We start from the raw sequence: 16536 nt of genomic DNA on the forward strand, positions 1-16536 counted from the left end.
GCCAACAAGAATGATCGACGGGCCACAGCCGGGACAGAAGACTGCCGTCTTGTTGTTTCGAGAGAGGCCCCATTGTTGGCTCCATCAGATGACGCGAAGACTCCGATTCGGAGCAATGGAATGATAGGTGAGAAAGTCATGCCGTTGGGAGTCTGAGCTTGGGGCTATCTTGTTGAGATGGCACATAACAGGACATCCTTAGTTGTGCTCGTCGTTAGTCAGATATCAGATCGTTGCTTCATGCTTGATACCAGACGGGAAGTGGGCGGCAGATCGCTTTCTTCCCGTTGGGCAGACGTGCTTCTTATCTTTTCGGCGGGAGCAAAATAATTCTTCAAATACCGCCGGCGAATAGAGAGGAAGGTGTTGAGTTGAGATCTTCGATGCAAGTTCCACCTTACCTAGGTGTGCTTAGATAAAGTAAGGTACATAAACGCCTCACCGTTGGATCTTTTTAGCGCTCGAAAATAGTGAAAACCAACGCTCGCCAGGTGGTGGCAGCCCGCTAACGCCGGTGCCTGAGTGCCGAAACAGCGTGCAGCCATGGAAATATCCGCAGTGGGGTGTTTTCGACTGTTTGTCGCAATAGCGATTGGCCACGTCGTCCCTCAGCGCCCGTCGCCCACTAACAAATGGCTGCCAGTGCCGCATTAACAAACATGTCGCCGCTGAATCGAAGGTCGGGGTCGTGTTCCGGGGATCTGCTGGCTGGGCTGGCCATGCGCGAAGTCCCGGACGTCCCCAATGTCTCCAATTTTCCATCGTCCATGCACCTGGCAGAGTTGTAGCAACAGGGCCGACTAGCCATTCTCAACGGGGGATGGATACCATTTTGATTTTTTCTTTTTGGTAGTTTTTGCTTGCCTTTGCTACGCAACCCCCACCCACAGTCACTCCCTTCTACCGTTTTGCGTGCGACATCCACTGATTCCGACGAACCGACACCGACTTTCGTCTTCCTCTCTCCTCCTCCCTCTCCCTCTCCCTCTCTCCCCCCTCTCTCTCTTCCTCCGCCGAACCGACCACAGCGCTATGTCATGGATCATCTCCTGGACGTCGCTGATTCCAACACTGCTTATCCTGTCGGCCAGTCTTGCCTGGTGGTTCACCGAGCCTAAGAACGCCCGCATAAATCTGATTGCGGCTGTTGGAGTGGTTCTTTTCTGCTGGGCCGTCGCTCCCGAGCTGTCGCGCGACCTCTCGTACTCGCTGTACGTGTCCAGCCTCAACTCGGTCACGGCTCTCCATCTCGAGACTTTTGTTCTGAGAAACGCCAACATGTTGTTAGTGGGAGCTGCTGTAGTCTGGTATGTGGTTATGTGGTTATATGGTCCTGTGGCTTTGCCCGTGCTGGCTCGTCACAAGGCGCATCTCTTGGAGGAATCGTAGGCTCATCATTTTGTGTGTCCAGGTTGGTGGGAAGGGCATTCCAAACGCTGCGGAAACCCGTCCCGGAGTTGATCAACACCTTGGGCGTCGATGTCCCCGATCCGCCCGACGTGTCCCTAGCGGGAATCAGAGCCGATGCTGCCACTGTGAACTGGACGCGGCCCGCGCCCAACCGATCAGTTGTAAAGTTTCTGATACAAGTAAATGGAGTGGTTGGTATGTATTACCCACACATAGGCCTGGTCGGGAGGAGGACACAAGCCTAACTTTGAGTTTTGTAGTGGGGGAGGTCGCTGCGAACCAAGAACCGGCCATTGTCGTCAGCGGCTTGAAGCCAGACCATTTTTACAACGTTCGGGTCATCGCGGTTGGCTCGAATAACTTTCAGGGTGGAAGCCGAGTCATCCGGCTCAGAACCTTTGCCCGAGATGGACGGCCACAACTCGGCAACTCCAGATTGCCATCCAACTTCACAGCCGAGGAACCGCCCGCAACACCCCATGGCGAGTCGATGGACGAAAGCGGAGGGGCCCGAACGGCGTTCCCTGCACTCGAGATGGCCACTGTCACGGAAGGGATAGCATCACCTGCACGGGATGGAAATACGAATCCTGGACCAGGGCCCCGTCGAAACACTGTGACTAGGAAACACTCGCCGTCGACCACGAGCATCGACCAGTCAACCAGGGAGGACTTGAGCGCCTATGCGAAGAAAACACTGCCGGAATTGACGGAAAAATTCGAGAGCATTAGAAAAGAAACAGAGGAGGTGCTGGCTCAAATAGCAAAAGAGGAGGCTGAAAATAGAAAGGTGCTGGAGGAATTAGAAGCCGAGAAGAAGGGAAAGAGGAAGGAGCAGAAGAAAAAGGAGGAGCAAACCGAGAAATTGAAGCGGGATGTGAACTCGACAGACCGGGCGATGCGAAACGCCCTGCAACGAAAGGGCCAGAGAGAGAAGACGCTGAAGGAGAAGCAAAGTGAAAGAGAAAAGTATCATGAAAATATTGCCAAGTGGGAAAGAGGTGTAGGTGAGATGCGCAAGGACAGGGAAAGTTTTGATCAGCAGAGGAAAGATTTGGAGGAAGAGCGTGATCAGAAGGCCGAGGCCTTCCGAGGAGATAACAACGAGCTCCAAGCTGAGTGTACACGACTGGAGCAAGAATTGAAGGAAAGGAGAGATCAGGTGCGAGAACTGGAAGAGGCCCGGAAGAAACTGCCTGGCGGAGAAGATGACGGCGAGTGGCGTGAGAAGGACGCCGAACTGAAGCGGGAATGGCACCGCAGACACAGAGAGCTGTCCGAACAACTGGTGTTCGAGACTAAGAGATCTCGAGGACTAGATGAGCATATCCGCGCCCTTGGTGCTCAGCTGCAGGCTATTCCTCAGCCAAGCTATGGGCTTTATACGCCACCGAACGCTTCGGGATTGGAGTTTGATAACCCAACACTTACTCAGCTCAAGCGCCGGAGCCGAAACAGCAACACAATGTCGAATGTGTCTATTTCATCGCCATTGCCAGCCTACTCACAGATCGATCCGATTCTTTCAGCCCCGACGGGGTTTGCCAGTTCACGATCTCTGAATGCGCCACCTGGTTTTGCCCCAGGACCGTTTATGGACCTGTCCGCAGACATGGACTTTCGGGGGTCATCAGCCCCTCTCAGTCCTTCCGCCACGGCACTTTTGCCATCCAACATACTCGATGACTTTGACGACGATGACGATGACCCAAGTCCGACGACCTTTCACGATCCTGAGCCATTCTTGCAAAGCCAGCGGGCCTCACCCGAGCAAGCTCCTCAGTCTCCTGCGTCGTCGGGCAAGGCCCTGAGCATCCTGTCCAGCCCTCATGGATCCACAAGTAACCTCCCCTTCCCCCCCTTCTCTAACGAAATTTCAGAGAGGATGGTTGGCACTCTGCCATCCCCAACTATAGCCGAAACCCCTCAGCACAAGGGCTTCTTTTGGCAACGCTCCAAGACTGTCAAGGAAGAGGGGGAGAAAGAGCCACCTCTCCTAGGGAGTTTGAAGCAAGGTCAAAGCCAATCTTTCCCACGGCAGACAGATGATCCAGACATGGCCAACAAGCGGCGGATCAGCATTTCAGGCAGCTGGAATGTCTTTAACCGAAACTCAGTTGGGCCTGAGATCACAGAAGGCCAGGCCACAACAAACACACACGCATTTGCAAGAAGCCTAAACCCCTTTTCCCGTAGGCCTACCGGTGGTCCCTTTGACCGTGACCCCAGCAGCCCGCGACCTACCAGCATCGCGTCCTCCGACTTCCCCAGACCCTCCACTGACTCAGGCTCCATCTGGGGACCACCCATGGACGCCTCAACCCTAAACAAAAACAGCCGTCTCTGGTCGCCCGATAACGCCCCCTGGTCCAGGAACCCCTCCCGACGGCCTTCGCTCCATGGATCTCCCTCAGCACTCAAGACAACCCTCGCCTCGGCCGACGACGAAATTCTCGACGACGAGGAAATGCTTTCCAACGTGGACGTCGGCGTCATCGGCAGCCGGCCGCCGACCCAGTCCGCCAACAAAGCCGCCTCGGCCGCGCTCGGTCGGTTGAACCCCAATGCCCCCGCCTTTATAGGATCCCTCTTCAAATCCAACCCTGAAAAGCAGAAGGAGAAAGAAGTCAAGGAAAAAGCAAAGGCAGAGAAGAAAAAGGCTAATAAGGAGAAGGCTGCCGAGAAGAAGAAGGAGAAAGAAAAGGAGGCTGCGACAGTTCCGGACACGCCAAGTCAGCAGACGCAGAATCCCATTTTCGAGATGGACTCGCCCGCGGATTCGAGGAAGTCGAGGGATGGAGCCTCGGTTCATACGCTTCACTCGTCGGTTTCGATCTCTGAGTCCCGCGACTCTCTCACGCTCGACCAGTCATTCTCCAATACACCCTCCGAACCCGCCAGCGCAGGACTTTCAGGCTCATTCAAAGACGAGGGCGTGGTCCGCAAACTCTTCCGAAAGGGCTCCTCGAGCAAGTTTAGTCTTCCCGGACGTCTTGGCGGTAACAGTGCCAAGGAGAATATCACCAGCGCTGGGGGTTTGTTTAAGAAAGGACCCAGCAGCGTTGCCAGCACCGCGCCTTCCGACCGCATCGACCCGAGATCTAGCATCGGCGACTTTGAAGACTTGGGGGATGAAGCGATGGGGGTTTTGGCTGGGGTGTTGGGGAAGAGTTATGAGTGTAGTAGTCCTGGGTTGGGACCTACGTCTGCTGCTGCTGCTGCGAAGGGGACGACGAAAGAAGGGGGGACGGCGGCGAGCAGGTGGTTGAGTAGTTTTGGGAAGAAGGGGAAGAAGAATAATGAGAATACCAAGGAGAGTTTTGATTTGGAGAGGGCGCATGTGGGGGGTGAGTTGGATGGGTTGGTTGAGGAGAAGGTGTAAAAATGGTGCATACTGGCTAAGAGGATAGGGGAAGATGCGACAACCTGGGTTGTAGAATATTTGTGTGTGTGTGTGTGTGTGTGTGTGTGTATGTGTGGAATAGCTTTTGGTTGGTACTGCTGCTGTTCTGTCATAGCGGGGTTGAATATCATGTTGTTGAGGATGGTTGTTTAGGGTATGACTGAAGACTGCCTTCAAAATGTGACAAGCTGTCTTTCTATGATGACGGGAAAATCAGAAAGCTCGCTGGCATGTACACTTTATTTTTGGTTTTGGCCAGATGTTTAAGTTGATATATAAACCGTGAAAGGGAAGATCTTGATGGGATAAGGAATGAGCAGGTGATGGGTTAGGGGAGGAGCAGGTGTTGGTGTAAGTATGAGGGTTAGGGTTATATAGTGGCTGAAGCTTAACCCCTGTTGATGGGTGGTTGTGGCTGCAGTTTTGGAGCTTGTTTGAGCAAGTTGGAGTGGGTGAGTGGTTCGAGCGTTCGACTTGGTGGTGGTTCGTCAAGGTTGCGCAGGGAAATACAAGTTCGAAGAAAACACCAATTCTCTGCAGTTTGATCTTTTTTTGTTTTTGCCAATTCACAGGGGATCTTGCCCCATAATAAGAGAACACAAGTATTTCAACTGCTGTACCGACCGTCTGACCCCTCAATCGCCAGAACCTTGACCTCTATCGAGCTCGACCCTCAACAACCCCCCCATGGCAACAATGAGCGCCTCCTCATCATCATCCTCCTCCTCCTCCTCCTCCTCCTCCTCCTCCCCAGCAGCAGCAAAAGCCAGACCGATCCCCTCGCGGAACCCGCTACCGCTGTCGGCGTCGCAGGAGGCGCAGGTGAGGGATGTGTTTTATGCCCGGGTGAGGGCGAAGTGCGGGCCTGAGATTAAAGGTATTTCCCCCCCCCCCTTCTCGCCAGTACCTCGCTAACCCCCTCCCAGCATTTGCAGACTGCGCCCAAGGCCGCACCTTCTCCGCGCCTTTTCTCTGCCGCGGACCCCTCCACGTGATGAACAACTGCATGAAGATCCACGCCACGCCCGAGGAACAGGACGCCGCGAGGGAGGAGTGGTTTGAGAAGCGGGTGGAGAGACAAAAGGAAAAGGAGAGGAAGGCGAGGAGGAAGCTGGAGCAGGAGAAGTTTTTGAGGGAGTGGTGGGGTTTGCCGGAGAAGGATAGGGAGATTGCGAGGAGAGAGATGGAGAAGTTGGAACGGCCGGAGAGGATAGGGGGGTTTGTGAGTGAGAGGAGGAAGAGGTTTGGGGAAGAGGGGGGGGAGGGGAGGTGATGGTGGGGGGGTTTGTGATATGGAATGGTGGCCATGGAAGAAGGCAAGCGTACGCGAGGGACTTGTAATATATGGAATGAGCATGATACCAGACACGATGGGGATATCAGAGGGGTTCGGTCTGGCAAAGGGCGTTTTTATGGGTTTGATATCGCATGGTAGGGAAGGGGGGGCTGCGCAGGTCGAAACACAACTCTGTACAAATTTCAAGTGGATTGGGATGTCAAATTCAAGATCCGCCATGTGCGAAATGGAGGGTGTGCTGGTGGTCGGTCAGTTTCGACGGTCATCAGCTGAGCTTATGGAACTGGTGAACGTGATGGTTTCAGAAAACGAAAGCAATGGTATCTATCAGGCTCTACCGTGGCGAGGCTCTTTGGTTTAGCTCTCATGTCGTCTTGGACACCGAACCAATTATCGATTTGAGCGTAAAAGGGTTCTTGGAGAACATTGCCTTAAAACACGATTTAGCCAGTGAACTCTTCCGTAGATATTTGACCATCTGAGTCCTGGGATATGAGTAAGCGGTAGCCCCAAGTGGTTAGGGGATTCTCCTTGGCTATTAGGCACCCCTTCTAGTCATGGTTGTCATGGTCGCATTCGGAGTCTTTATAAGCAGATGGTTATATTACCAACACTTTTTCAGTCTCTCTATGGTAACATCAAGATCACCGCGGGAGTGGCTTCCAGCCCTACTCACGTCGACCTTTTACAGCCATTGCTGCGAAGCGACTTCAACTTGCTCGGGTGGTTGTGCATCCGATATTCTGATGATGAGCCAAGAGAGGAAGGCTGATTACATGGAAAAGCTTGATAGCCATCAGATGAGATGTATAAGACCCAGCCTCTTTCTCACATTACTTTCCTAGAAATCTTAGTGACCTCAGCAGAAAACAGACCACAAGCCTCAAGGAGAACTCGACCCGCAACCATGGTCTTGCCATCACTCCTCCTCACAGCCATGCTCGGTCTATTCACCGCCACTGCCTCCGCCCAGCAGTTCCTAGGCATTGTCGAGACCAACCCGACCTACTTCGACAGTAGAAACTGCTACGATGGCGCCAAGTCATATTCCATCGTCAACTTCGGTACCCAACACGCCCCTGCTGTGGGCTCGTCCTGTACCGGTAAAGGCACCGTCCTCTCCACCGTCCGCGGGTTGGACAGCAAGTTGGACACGTCTTGCACGGACGGCAAGTGGACGAATGGGTACAAGGTGTGCGTTGTTATTGGCGGTGTAATCACTATACGCGATGCGAGTGGGAGGTCGCAGCTTTGCTCTTCGGATGATACTACTATCTATAATTGTTGGTTTTTTTCCTTCTTTTTCCTCTTGCTGTTTCTCATGCCCGTATGGATCATGCTGACCTTGTTTTAGGCCCGGATGTTCCGCCAGCATGCTGGACTAACAAGGTGAGGAAGTATCAGTGTGTTGGGTTTTGGATGTGATGAGTTTAAGAAGAGGAGGGAGAATGGATGGAGGATTGTCGTGCTGCGGTTTTCTTGTCTTTGTAATTTCAACTGACTACCTACGGTCGTATGTAATAAACCTGGGCCGAATGAGGTTTAATCACATGCCATGGTGCCTTGGTAGTGCCGCCAACTTCGTACTCTGAACGCTCGTCTTCTCAAAAAGAAGGGGTCAAAAGGCAAAAAAAAAAAAAAAAAAGTAAACCACCCCTCTATCTCCACCCCTTGCCCCTTAGAAGGCTGCCATCAAACCCAATTTCCCGAGCACTTGTACCTTCTCTTCCTGGTAACCCAGCACGACGGAAAACTGGAGGGGCCTAACACGAGATTTTTTTTTCTCATCAGTCTAGGAGCTGCCACTCACGGAATATTGGGGGTTGGTCTCGATGATGGCGAGCATTTGGGCGGAGGTGAGGACGGGGGTGAGGGCGAGGGTGGTGAGGAGGGTGGTTGGGGAGACCATTTTGGGTAGCTGGTTCGGAACGAAGGTTGGTGTTGACAAATGTGTGGATGTTGAGACTGGGGAGATATTGTGGGAAGACCTGAGGGAGGTGAGAGTTTATGTAGACATCTTATGTTCAGGGCAGTGCCATGATGAATCTTCTTGTAGCAAGTTTTCCTTCTTTGGTGTTCACCATGTTCAAGATCACACGAGCACTGAAGACTGAGAAACTGATGCCATTGCAATTGTGATATCACAGAAGGCGCTGTTGTTGAATGGGGTTGGGACGGTCATGGTGATAGGACTTGAACTTTTACGAATAGCCCGAACAAGATGTGAATACGAAGTGATGGCTCTTGTAAAGCGGTGCCTGAAAGCTAACGAGGATGTCAAGCCACCAGGAGCTACGGCATACTCCAGATCACACCCACGACAACTACGGTAGGTAAGTAAATGCTCACCGCCTAAATTGTATATTACAGGGCATCCTTTTGGATTTCCCGTATTCAGAGGCTCTAAGTTTATGGTTTGGTCCCATGATGACCTGAATGGTAAGACAGCTCGAAAACTTTGGGCAGGGTCTTGCCTGATCTTTTCGTGCGGCGGTCAAGTCCATGGTTCAACTGAGAATGATTATAACTCTGAAGACTTGGAAACAAATCTCAGTATCGGGCAAGAAGGAGCGTTAAATCAAGGTCATGGACAGTATCCCACAGCGTGGTGGTTGTTGTCTTGTCTAAGTAAGGTACATTAGCTATGCAGTCAACTGGCGAGCATATCGTGAGGTACAGTCCCTACACCGTATATACCCCAGGTTAGTCGATCTCTGTCACATACGACCACAGTCAGCTGAAAATACGGCATCCCGTCCGCTCTGCCCTCGTCAAACAGCTGAACGCCGAACTAGTACTCAGGTGGGTGACCACTGGGGAATCCTCGGTGTTGTATGTTATTTTTTGCGTCTTGTTCTCCACACATAAATACGAGACGACATAGGTATCCTTCCCTTCTCCTTTATAACCACCAACCCTCAAATCTTACTCTCCCCCCTCAACCCCCTAAAATACCCCTCCACCCCCTCCACCACCCTCTCGGCCACCCCCCAAGAAAGCTCATATCCCCTCCCCCCCAACCCATAAGCATGCATCACAAACCCCTTCCCTCCTTCCAGCATCTCCCCATCAATCCTCGGCCCACCCCTCCTACTAGGCCGTCGTCCAACAATATCCCCCATGACGGTAAACTCCCCCTTCCCATTTAGTATCCGAGGACACGTCCCCTTGAACATCTCCAACAGTTTTTCTCTTGTCTCCGGCCTGGGTTCCACCCCCCAATCATCAACCTCCTTCGTCCCCCCAATCACCGTCCCCCCTTCAAACCCCCTCGGCACGCAGAAAGTCCACGAACCGTCGGCATTTTGTCGGGTGACGGTAGCGTCGCACTCTTCCGCGACGAGAACTGTCTGCCCCCGTGTGATAAACATATTTTCATCCCCCCCGAACCCGAACCCGGAGGCGTTAACCACGGCGTCTACCCCCCCGTTTTTTAGGGAAGGGGTTGATCTCTCCGACAGAGCGAAAACCTCCACCGGGGACCTCAGCGCATGTTTCAGCACCCTCCCCCCTCGGTGAACAAACCTCCTCAGCAGAAAAGATAAGTAAACCATTGGGTTGACGCAGTAGGTCTCGTACTCGCACCCCCATTTCACTTTCTGGTCGGGGAATTCCGACTGGGGGAGGAGGCGGAATCCAGGGAGTTGGAGGGATGCTGCGGTGGCGGGGGTGAGGGATAAGTACTCTGGTCCCGGGGATTCGAGGTATTCGACTCCTTTGAGGAAGGTTATCCCCGCGGTGGTTGGGTGGGATGCAAAGAGGGACTTCATGTGGGAGAAGGTGGTGATGGAGAGGGGGTGTTCGAATACTGCTTGGGGGTTTGAGGGGTGGGGTGGGACCCAGCGGTTGTCTTTTCATGTTTAGTATCGTGGTGGATGGAAGGGGGGAAAGGAAAGGGGAAAACATACGGGCGCCGCCCCAGGGGGAGGTGTAGTTGATCTGGGTGATTGGGTCGATTGTCTCAAACGGGGCGGGGAAGTCTTTTGCGATGATTGTGACTCGGTGGCCGGCGCGGAGGAGGAGGAGGGCGGAGGAGATGCCGGTTACGCCGGAGCTATGTAGTGGATGTGTTAGTGAGGTGAGGTGAAAAAAACAAAATGTGGTGTGGGATGGGAGACGTACCCGATGACGGCGATGTGTCTTGCCATGGTTGTGAGTTTTGATCAGTAGGGTAAGTAATTCGAGCAACTGTGTATAGTAGTAGCCCCTAAAGACTGAACGAAATTGAGAAGAATAACGATAAAAAAGAAAAAAAAAAGAAAAAAAAAAGGGCTCGATCAGAACAATATATACTTCTGTTGTCCAACACCCAAGTCTCATACAAACAAAGGCTGCGCGAAATGTCAGCCAAACAGTCTGCCTTGGTCAATATATCGATAAGCGGAAAGTTCCTCTGCAGAATCAACGATAGATACATCGGCTTTGCCAGAGACACAACAATCCAAACGGAAATCCAAGAATACGGCGAACAATAACTTGGTCACATTGCATATTGCATTAGTCCAATCTCTTCCAATTCCCAATAGCCATCACCATCGGGGTTAATGCTCCGTGACCGATATTCGGCTCGGCCCCGCCTGAACTCGGCCAACCCCACTCGGCAGCCGCCCGGTTTCCGCCGGATGATCGGCATCTCTATACTCATTATAAACATAATCACCAGCAAAAGAACAAAACTATGCTTTTGTAATCTTCTCCTTCGGAAGCCGCACCTCTATCCGCGAGGCCCTTCCAAGATAGATTTATACTCGTCCGTTAAATCGTGAAACCGTCGAGGCATGCTGGCTAACCACCACACATAAAAGACCTGTATCAAAAACTCGCTGACCCAAAACGTTGCCGATGTGTTTGACCAAAAAAAAAGGGGGCGAAATGAAAAGAAAAGATCCTCCAACTTTATTTTTTATTTTTTAAAAAGCAAAGCAATCTCTTCTTTCCCATTCTCTCGCCTCTTGGAGCGAAAAAAAGGCCAAGTCACTGAAACGTTGCCGCACGTCGTGGACAAAAACCCCCCCCAAAAAAAAACAAAAAAAAAAAAACAAAAAAAAAATCCGGAAGACGCCGCTTGGAACGAGGGTCCTCAATGCTAAGTGACAACAGCCATTTCGCCTTGCGCTCAAAGTCCATCATCTTGCCCACGGCGAACTGCGATATGGGCCATCAATCTTCAGGTCCTTGATTCCTTGAGGCATGGAACGGAGCCACTCCGCCCAGCTCTCCATGTTAAACGTATTATCGTCCGATATTTGAAACGTCAGACTGAGTTGTGAGGTTCCGGCGGCCGGGGAGTCCGGGGTATAAGGCGAGGGTGTTAGGTCTCCCGGTTGCCGCGCCACCAACGGAGCCAAAAGAATGGATGGCAACACCTTGTTGCCGGATAGCTGTACAAACAGCGGGGTGGGAAACGATGTGATGATTTCCTGGTTCTGTTCCCGTACCAAACTTGGGTATACTGAAACCAGCTTGGCGTGAAGTTCGCTTGCAGAATAGGCTTCTTTGAACTTGTGAACGGCCCTTGTCTTCAGCTGTTCCGTTAAGGCCCGGGTGAAGGCGCTCCGACCCAAAAGTTTGGCGTGGTCTTCACCAGCAGAGGCAGCGATTAACTCGAGGATTCCTTGCCGGCGTACTGTTTGATAGAGCGGATAGTACGCACAATCCAGGAGAATTAGGGCATCAGAACAGATATTTTCAAACATCCCTTGGATCATCTTCCATGGAATATCCGAGCCGGGTGTTGCTTTCTTGGAACTGATTATTCGGTCAGCTGATACCTTGACCAGCACTAAATCCGACAAAAAAAAATACAAACCTGGAGATCATGGTGTCCCGGTCCTCTCCCAAGTAGCTATGCCCGCTGTAGTAGAAAATCTTCAAAGTGTCCCGTTGGTTGTGGCTGGTAACAAACGTGTTTACTTCCCTGTTCAGCCACAAATAGGAGCTGTTGCTAGGGTCTCCCGACGTCGGAATGTTCTTGATGGTGACCGAGTAGTTGTAATCGTCCGTGAGCACCCTGGCCAGTTCCTCAATATCGTTCTTGGATCCATCGGCATCTTCAATGTCGTCCTGCCACCGGACAAGCATGGTTGAAACGCTGGCATATCGACTGCGAAGAGGGCTTGCCAGGATCCGAGATGCGCTTCCTTGAAGATCAACTCTGAAGGACTCCAAACCAGCCACCGGAATCAGACTTGTTGGCCTCTCCGGCCGGGGCCCAGATGGTAGCGGCGTTCTAATCCGAGAATCATTTGGGTTCATCTGGTTGAGCCGCTCATGGAAGTTGGGGATCTGTACCATGTCCTCAGGTTCCTGAGTCAGCAGAGACTGGAACTTTGACATGGCCGGACTCAGTGGGCGTCCATTGGCACTTTGTGACGACGAGCCATTCCCGAATTTTTTGGCAAGCGCAGCCCAGGTCGTATTGTGATGGCTAGGATGGCACTAGATACGCGTGTAAGTAGGTGGCGTTCTGACTTTGGTGTTTGCTCGTATGAACTTGGCAGCAACTCACAGCAACTCGTCTTCGTTTACAGTCCCCGCATGCACCCATCTTACGGATGAGCGAGGCCTTCTCCCGCTGCTCGGGGTTCAAGGGCCCCGTTCGACGGCGACTGGCCCTGCGCTGGGCCGTGACGTCTGCCCCATCCCTCGCGGAAAAGACAGCTTGTGCAGCAGCTTGAGCGGTGGTGGCAAGACTAGGTGATGAAGGCGTATGCGCCTCCAAGCTGTAAGGCGTAGGCGTCGTCCCTCCAGTGGCTAGCGACGCCAGGGAGGCTACTGTGGTTGTTGAAGAAGTGGTATTCTGCCTCATGGGCGAGCCGCCCTCATGTTGTCGGCCATAGTCCCCGCCGCCATTTACCAGGCCGCCGGTGCCGGCGACCGGACTTCCGGGTGGTGGCTGTTGATGCTGTGGATGGTGTAGCTGCTGCTGCTGCTGCTGCTGATGGGGTTGCTGCTGTTGCGCTCGACCATCATCTTCCTTCTGAGGAGGCTCGTCCAAGTTGAGAGCCTGCATACTTACATGATCAAGTCCGGCCGTTAGAACATCAGACTCCTTTTTGCCCGGTTGCTCAATCCTCGGGCGGTCCGCACACCCCACTCACACCTTTGAGGATGGTGGCTATTCTAGAAGATTGACCCAAAAGCAAGCCCAGCGGCGGTTGTGAGAGGGCCGACGGAGAGCCCAAAGAAAGGCAATCGGGGTCCGGGGGAACAATAGGCCTCGGTGTACAGCACAGGGACCGTGAATATAGAGGTAAAAGAACGGTGAGTCCCCCTGGCAGAGGAGAGGTTCGATGACCCACAGACACAGACGGTGTCGTCGGGCGGCGGCGGTGGAAGTAAAACCCTGGGCTAGAGGGACCGGTTGCACTTTGAAGACACTCCAAGTCGGCGCCAGTAGCTTTTACCGAGCAACGTTGCGGCGTTGTGGATGGGGGAGCTCGGTGTCGTGCTTCAGCAAGGAGGTCTTGTGGTGTAGCGCCGAGGCCGGAGATAGTGGGAACCAGAGCCAGGATGAACTCGTTTGGTGTTTTTGCGGGGGACGGGGGATGTCGGTTTGGATGGAGGTGTGGCTGAGGAAATGATATACAAAATAGCTATAGAGAAGACCACTGCACTGCGCAATACAGAAGAGTCTGTCTGTCTGGTCAGCAGCATTAGCATTAGCAGCAGCAGCAGCAGCAGCAGCAGCAACAGCGATGGCAGCAGTGGGGACCCCAAGCATAAAGTCGATGGTACCATCTGCACCAGAAACAGCTGGACTCGAGTCCTCGAGTTATGAGCTGGGTCTCCAATCATGGGCGGACCGGGGGAATTAATTTTGCAGACAGGCGCGATACGCTGACGCTGGTTGCTGCTGCTGGAAGCTCTCATTCGGCTGCAAAAATGTCACCACGTTTTTTTTTTCGGTGGTGGTCTAGTCCCTGTAGGTCAGGTAACTCTGTAGATTGTCACAATTGTCCACCTCACACCGCAGACCGGCCAATGGCACCGTTGGTCTAGATGGACCAAAACCACCTAGCTTCCAGCTCCAGCTCCTTGTCGTGCCAGACGAGAGAGACCGTCACTGTTCAAGATGCCGAGTTGTCGCCAGAAAGACGACGGCGCCGGATGGCCGACTTCACCGGGTCATACCGTCCATGCCGCTAGCCTCACCGCAATTGGGCGCATCCGATAGGCTACTACCCATGTTCCCCGTGGGCGGGCGTCCACTAGCCTACCATTGCCGTCTCAGTCTTCCCCACGCTTTTCTCTTAGGTTTGTTCAAGAACAACTTTTTCTCTTTCACTTCACCTACGGTGAGGGTATTATCAGAGGATAAGTGGTGGCAGCAGCCTGTGCAACCTGGTGCCGACTCCTTCCCTATCTGTACGAGACACTTCGGCATGTCCAGATCTGTCAATCCCACATACAGCCTACCGATCCCTATCTCCCTTGGCATTGGACGCTTCCCTTCTTGCATCAAATTCCCGCCTTACATTCTCATCCATCGTGGCCCCTTCTCGACGTCGGTAGGTCCAAAATTCACATGGTTTTTCCACCCTATCATATCCTCCTCGGGGCCTGTCTCTTTCCAGCCGGCCACTACCTTTCCCCACGCTTCCTCACTGGTGCGCCTTCATCTCTGCCTTCATGCATTGATACCTGTGATACCAAACCTCCCTTGCGCCTAGCCAATCACGGCCAATGTCCCCTTTGGGCTTTGTTATTGCTTCTGCTCCTGTCATCCATTCACTTTCGACCTTTTCGATATCTTGCTGACACACCTCACTTGGAAGCAAAAAAAAAAAATTTAGAATAAAACAAAGCCAAAAGTGCGGCCCGCTAAAGTCTGAATCGTGCCGCTGTTGCATTCTCACTCCGCAGTTAAGTGTGCCCGCAGCCTCACCTTGCATCTGCCCTCCTCCTACGGGCCAACGCTTCCCACGACGGTCAACCCGATGATTATTGGCCCACCGCCCGCGAACTTTGCCTTTGCTTCTATGGCGCCAAGGTGTGTGTGGCTCGCAAGCTTTGGGGTGTGTCAGTCCCTATCTGGCAAGCACTTGTTCGTCCACGGTGGCGACAAGAGGGGGGACAGAAAGACAAAGACACTGACTTGACTCCCTAGTCTGTCCAATCTCGTAAGGTTATCCCGAAAATGTGTGTGTTTACAAATCGTTACAGCATGACGAGAAGCAGTCCACAGCAGGCCGTGGTGAGGTATTTTGTCTCTGGACCGAGAATGTTCAGAGCCATTGCTCTGCCGAAACAAGACGGCCGCAATTGCACGACAGGGTCGTCAGGATCCAATCATGCGTGGTGGTCGCAATCTGCCCCAAAATATGTGTCTCCAACGTTTGCGGGGAGAGGGGGAGAGGGGGGGGGGGGAATAACACTACACCTTGAACCCACACAGGAGTTTTCGGCTGGCATTCGGCAGAATAGGGGATCTTCATCAAGCAGTTGTGGGGGGGGGCTTATCGTTGCAGCCGATACGAGCCTTCGGGGTGAGTACGGAGCTTTTATCGGTCGTGCCATCCGCTGCCGGTTTTCTCGTCGTCAACTCGCTCTCGACGGAACAGACGGGCCATCAGGTCTTAACAATGATTCGATACACCGTAGGTGTGGATGGATGGAATCGGGACCCAACTCGACAACAAACCCGGCCAAGAACTGCACTTCTCAATGGCTGCCCGCTGCCGGCCCTTGCCCTGTCAGTCTGTCTAGTTCGAGTGCCAGTTCGTGGTCCCGGTGTGCGTGTGCGTGTGCTTGACAGAAACACGGGGTGTGCGACGACTGTGGTGTATGGCGAGCACCCCGTTCTGAAGCTGTGGTGTGGCCAGCTTGGGACGGGGTTGGTCAGCAAGTCGGTTAGGTAGGATGTTGCTCTGACTGCAGCTGTCTTTCTGTGAGCACGTTTATCGCCAGTGTGAGTGGTTTCCTATCCACCTTGCCGTCGATGGGGGGGTACCTATGCAGGACGCTTGCATTCGAGGCGAGCAGTAAGCGCCAGAGGTTCGTTAAGAAGAAGCGCAATGATTGCATGTTTGCCCTTTCCAACTGTTGGGTTGGTTGGCGCGTGGCTTTGATCTATTGTTTGAGGCTCTTTCCTCGACGGGAAAGTTCTCTGACGGCTTCTTACTGAGCCCTTGGCAGCTTTGATGCCGGTTCGAAACTAGAAGCACTAGGGCCATTATTCTTCAGGCTCCTATCAAATCAGAGAGGGGTACAGCAACCTGTAAGAGCCCTGCCGCTCTGGCAAGACAAGATCCTTCACACAAAGAGACCAATAGCAGTCATATCAAACACCCAGCCTCTTACGTAGTACTTACATGGTGACTGGAATCCATCTCAAGCCTTGATCATGACTCAGTACAAAGCCACTGAGTAGCGGCATTCCGAGTCAAAACTCGGTGGCCTATCCAAAGTTGAGAGGTCCACGACG

At 53.0% G+C, this 16536-nt stretch overlaps 5 protein-coding genes across 5 annotated transcripts, besides 1 other annotated feature; 2 read left to right on the forward strand and 3 right to left on the reverse strand.

The window, feature by feature from the left end:
* Nucleotides 1–1032: 1032 nt before the first annotated feature.
* PODANS_1_11540 (uncharacterized protein) lies at nt 1033–4792 on the forward strand (the record flags this gene model as incomplete). The annotated part of the gene is made up of 3 exons (XM_001908784.1): nt 1033–1211; nt 1289–1605; nt 1671–4792. The coding sequence occupies 3 exons, from the start codon at nt 1033–1035 to the stop codon at nt 4790–4792; spliced, it is 3618 nt and encodes a 1205-aa protein (XP_001908819.1).
* Nucleotides 4793–5605: 813 nt separating this feature from the next.
* PODANS_1_11550 (uncharacterized protein) lies at nt 5606–6170 on the reverse strand (the record flags this gene model as incomplete). The annotated part of the gene is made up of 2 exons (XM_001908785.1): nt 5606–5690; nt 5740–6170. 2 exons carry the CDS (start codon nt 6168–6170, stop codon nt 5606–5608), a joined length of 516 nt encoding a protein of 171 aa, XP_001908820.1.
* Nucleotides 6171–6915: 745 nt separating this feature from the next.
* On the forward strand, nt 6916–7535 carry PODANS_1_11560 (uncharacterized protein; the record flags this gene model as incomplete). The annotated part of the gene is made up of 2 exons (XM_001908786.1): nt 6916–7393; nt 7465–7535. The coding sequence occupies 2 exons, from the start codon at nt 6916–6918 to the stop codon at nt 7533–7535; spliced, it is 549 nt and encodes a 182-aa protein (XP_001908821.1).
* Nucleotides 7536–8827: 1292 nt separating this feature from the next.
* Nucleotides 8828–8957: a sequence feature (rRNA 5S).
* A 71-nt stretch (nt 8958–9028) lies between these two features.
* On the reverse strand, nt 9029–10430 carry PODANS_1_11570 (uncharacterized protein; the record flags this gene model as incomplete). The annotated part of the gene is made up of 2 exons (XM_001908787.1): nt 9029–9921; nt 10019–10430. The coding sequence occupies 2 exons, from the start codon at nt 10428–10430 to the stop codon at nt 9029–9031; spliced, it is 1305 nt and encodes a 434-aa protein (XP_001908822.1).
* An 806-nt stretch (nt 10431–11236) lies between these two features.
* PODANS_1_11580 (uncharacterized protein) lies at nt 11237–13122 on the reverse strand (the record flags this gene model as incomplete). The annotated part of the gene is made up of 3 exons (XM_001908788.1): nt 11237–11858; nt 11920–12548; nt 12619–13122. 3 exons carry the CDS (start codon nt 13120–13122, stop codon nt 11237–11239), a joined length of 1755 nt encoding a protein of 584 aa, XP_001908823.1.
* Between the last annotated feature and the right edge of the window lie 3414 nt (nt 13123–16536).

The sequence above is a fragment of the Podospora anserina genome, chromosome 1, assembly GCF_000226545.1.
Source record: "Podospora anserina S mat+ genomic DNA chromosome 1, supercontig 2".
NCBI classification, from domain to species: Eukaryota; Fungi; Ascomycota; class Sordariomycetes; order Sordariales; family Podosporaceae; genus Podospora; species Podospora anserina.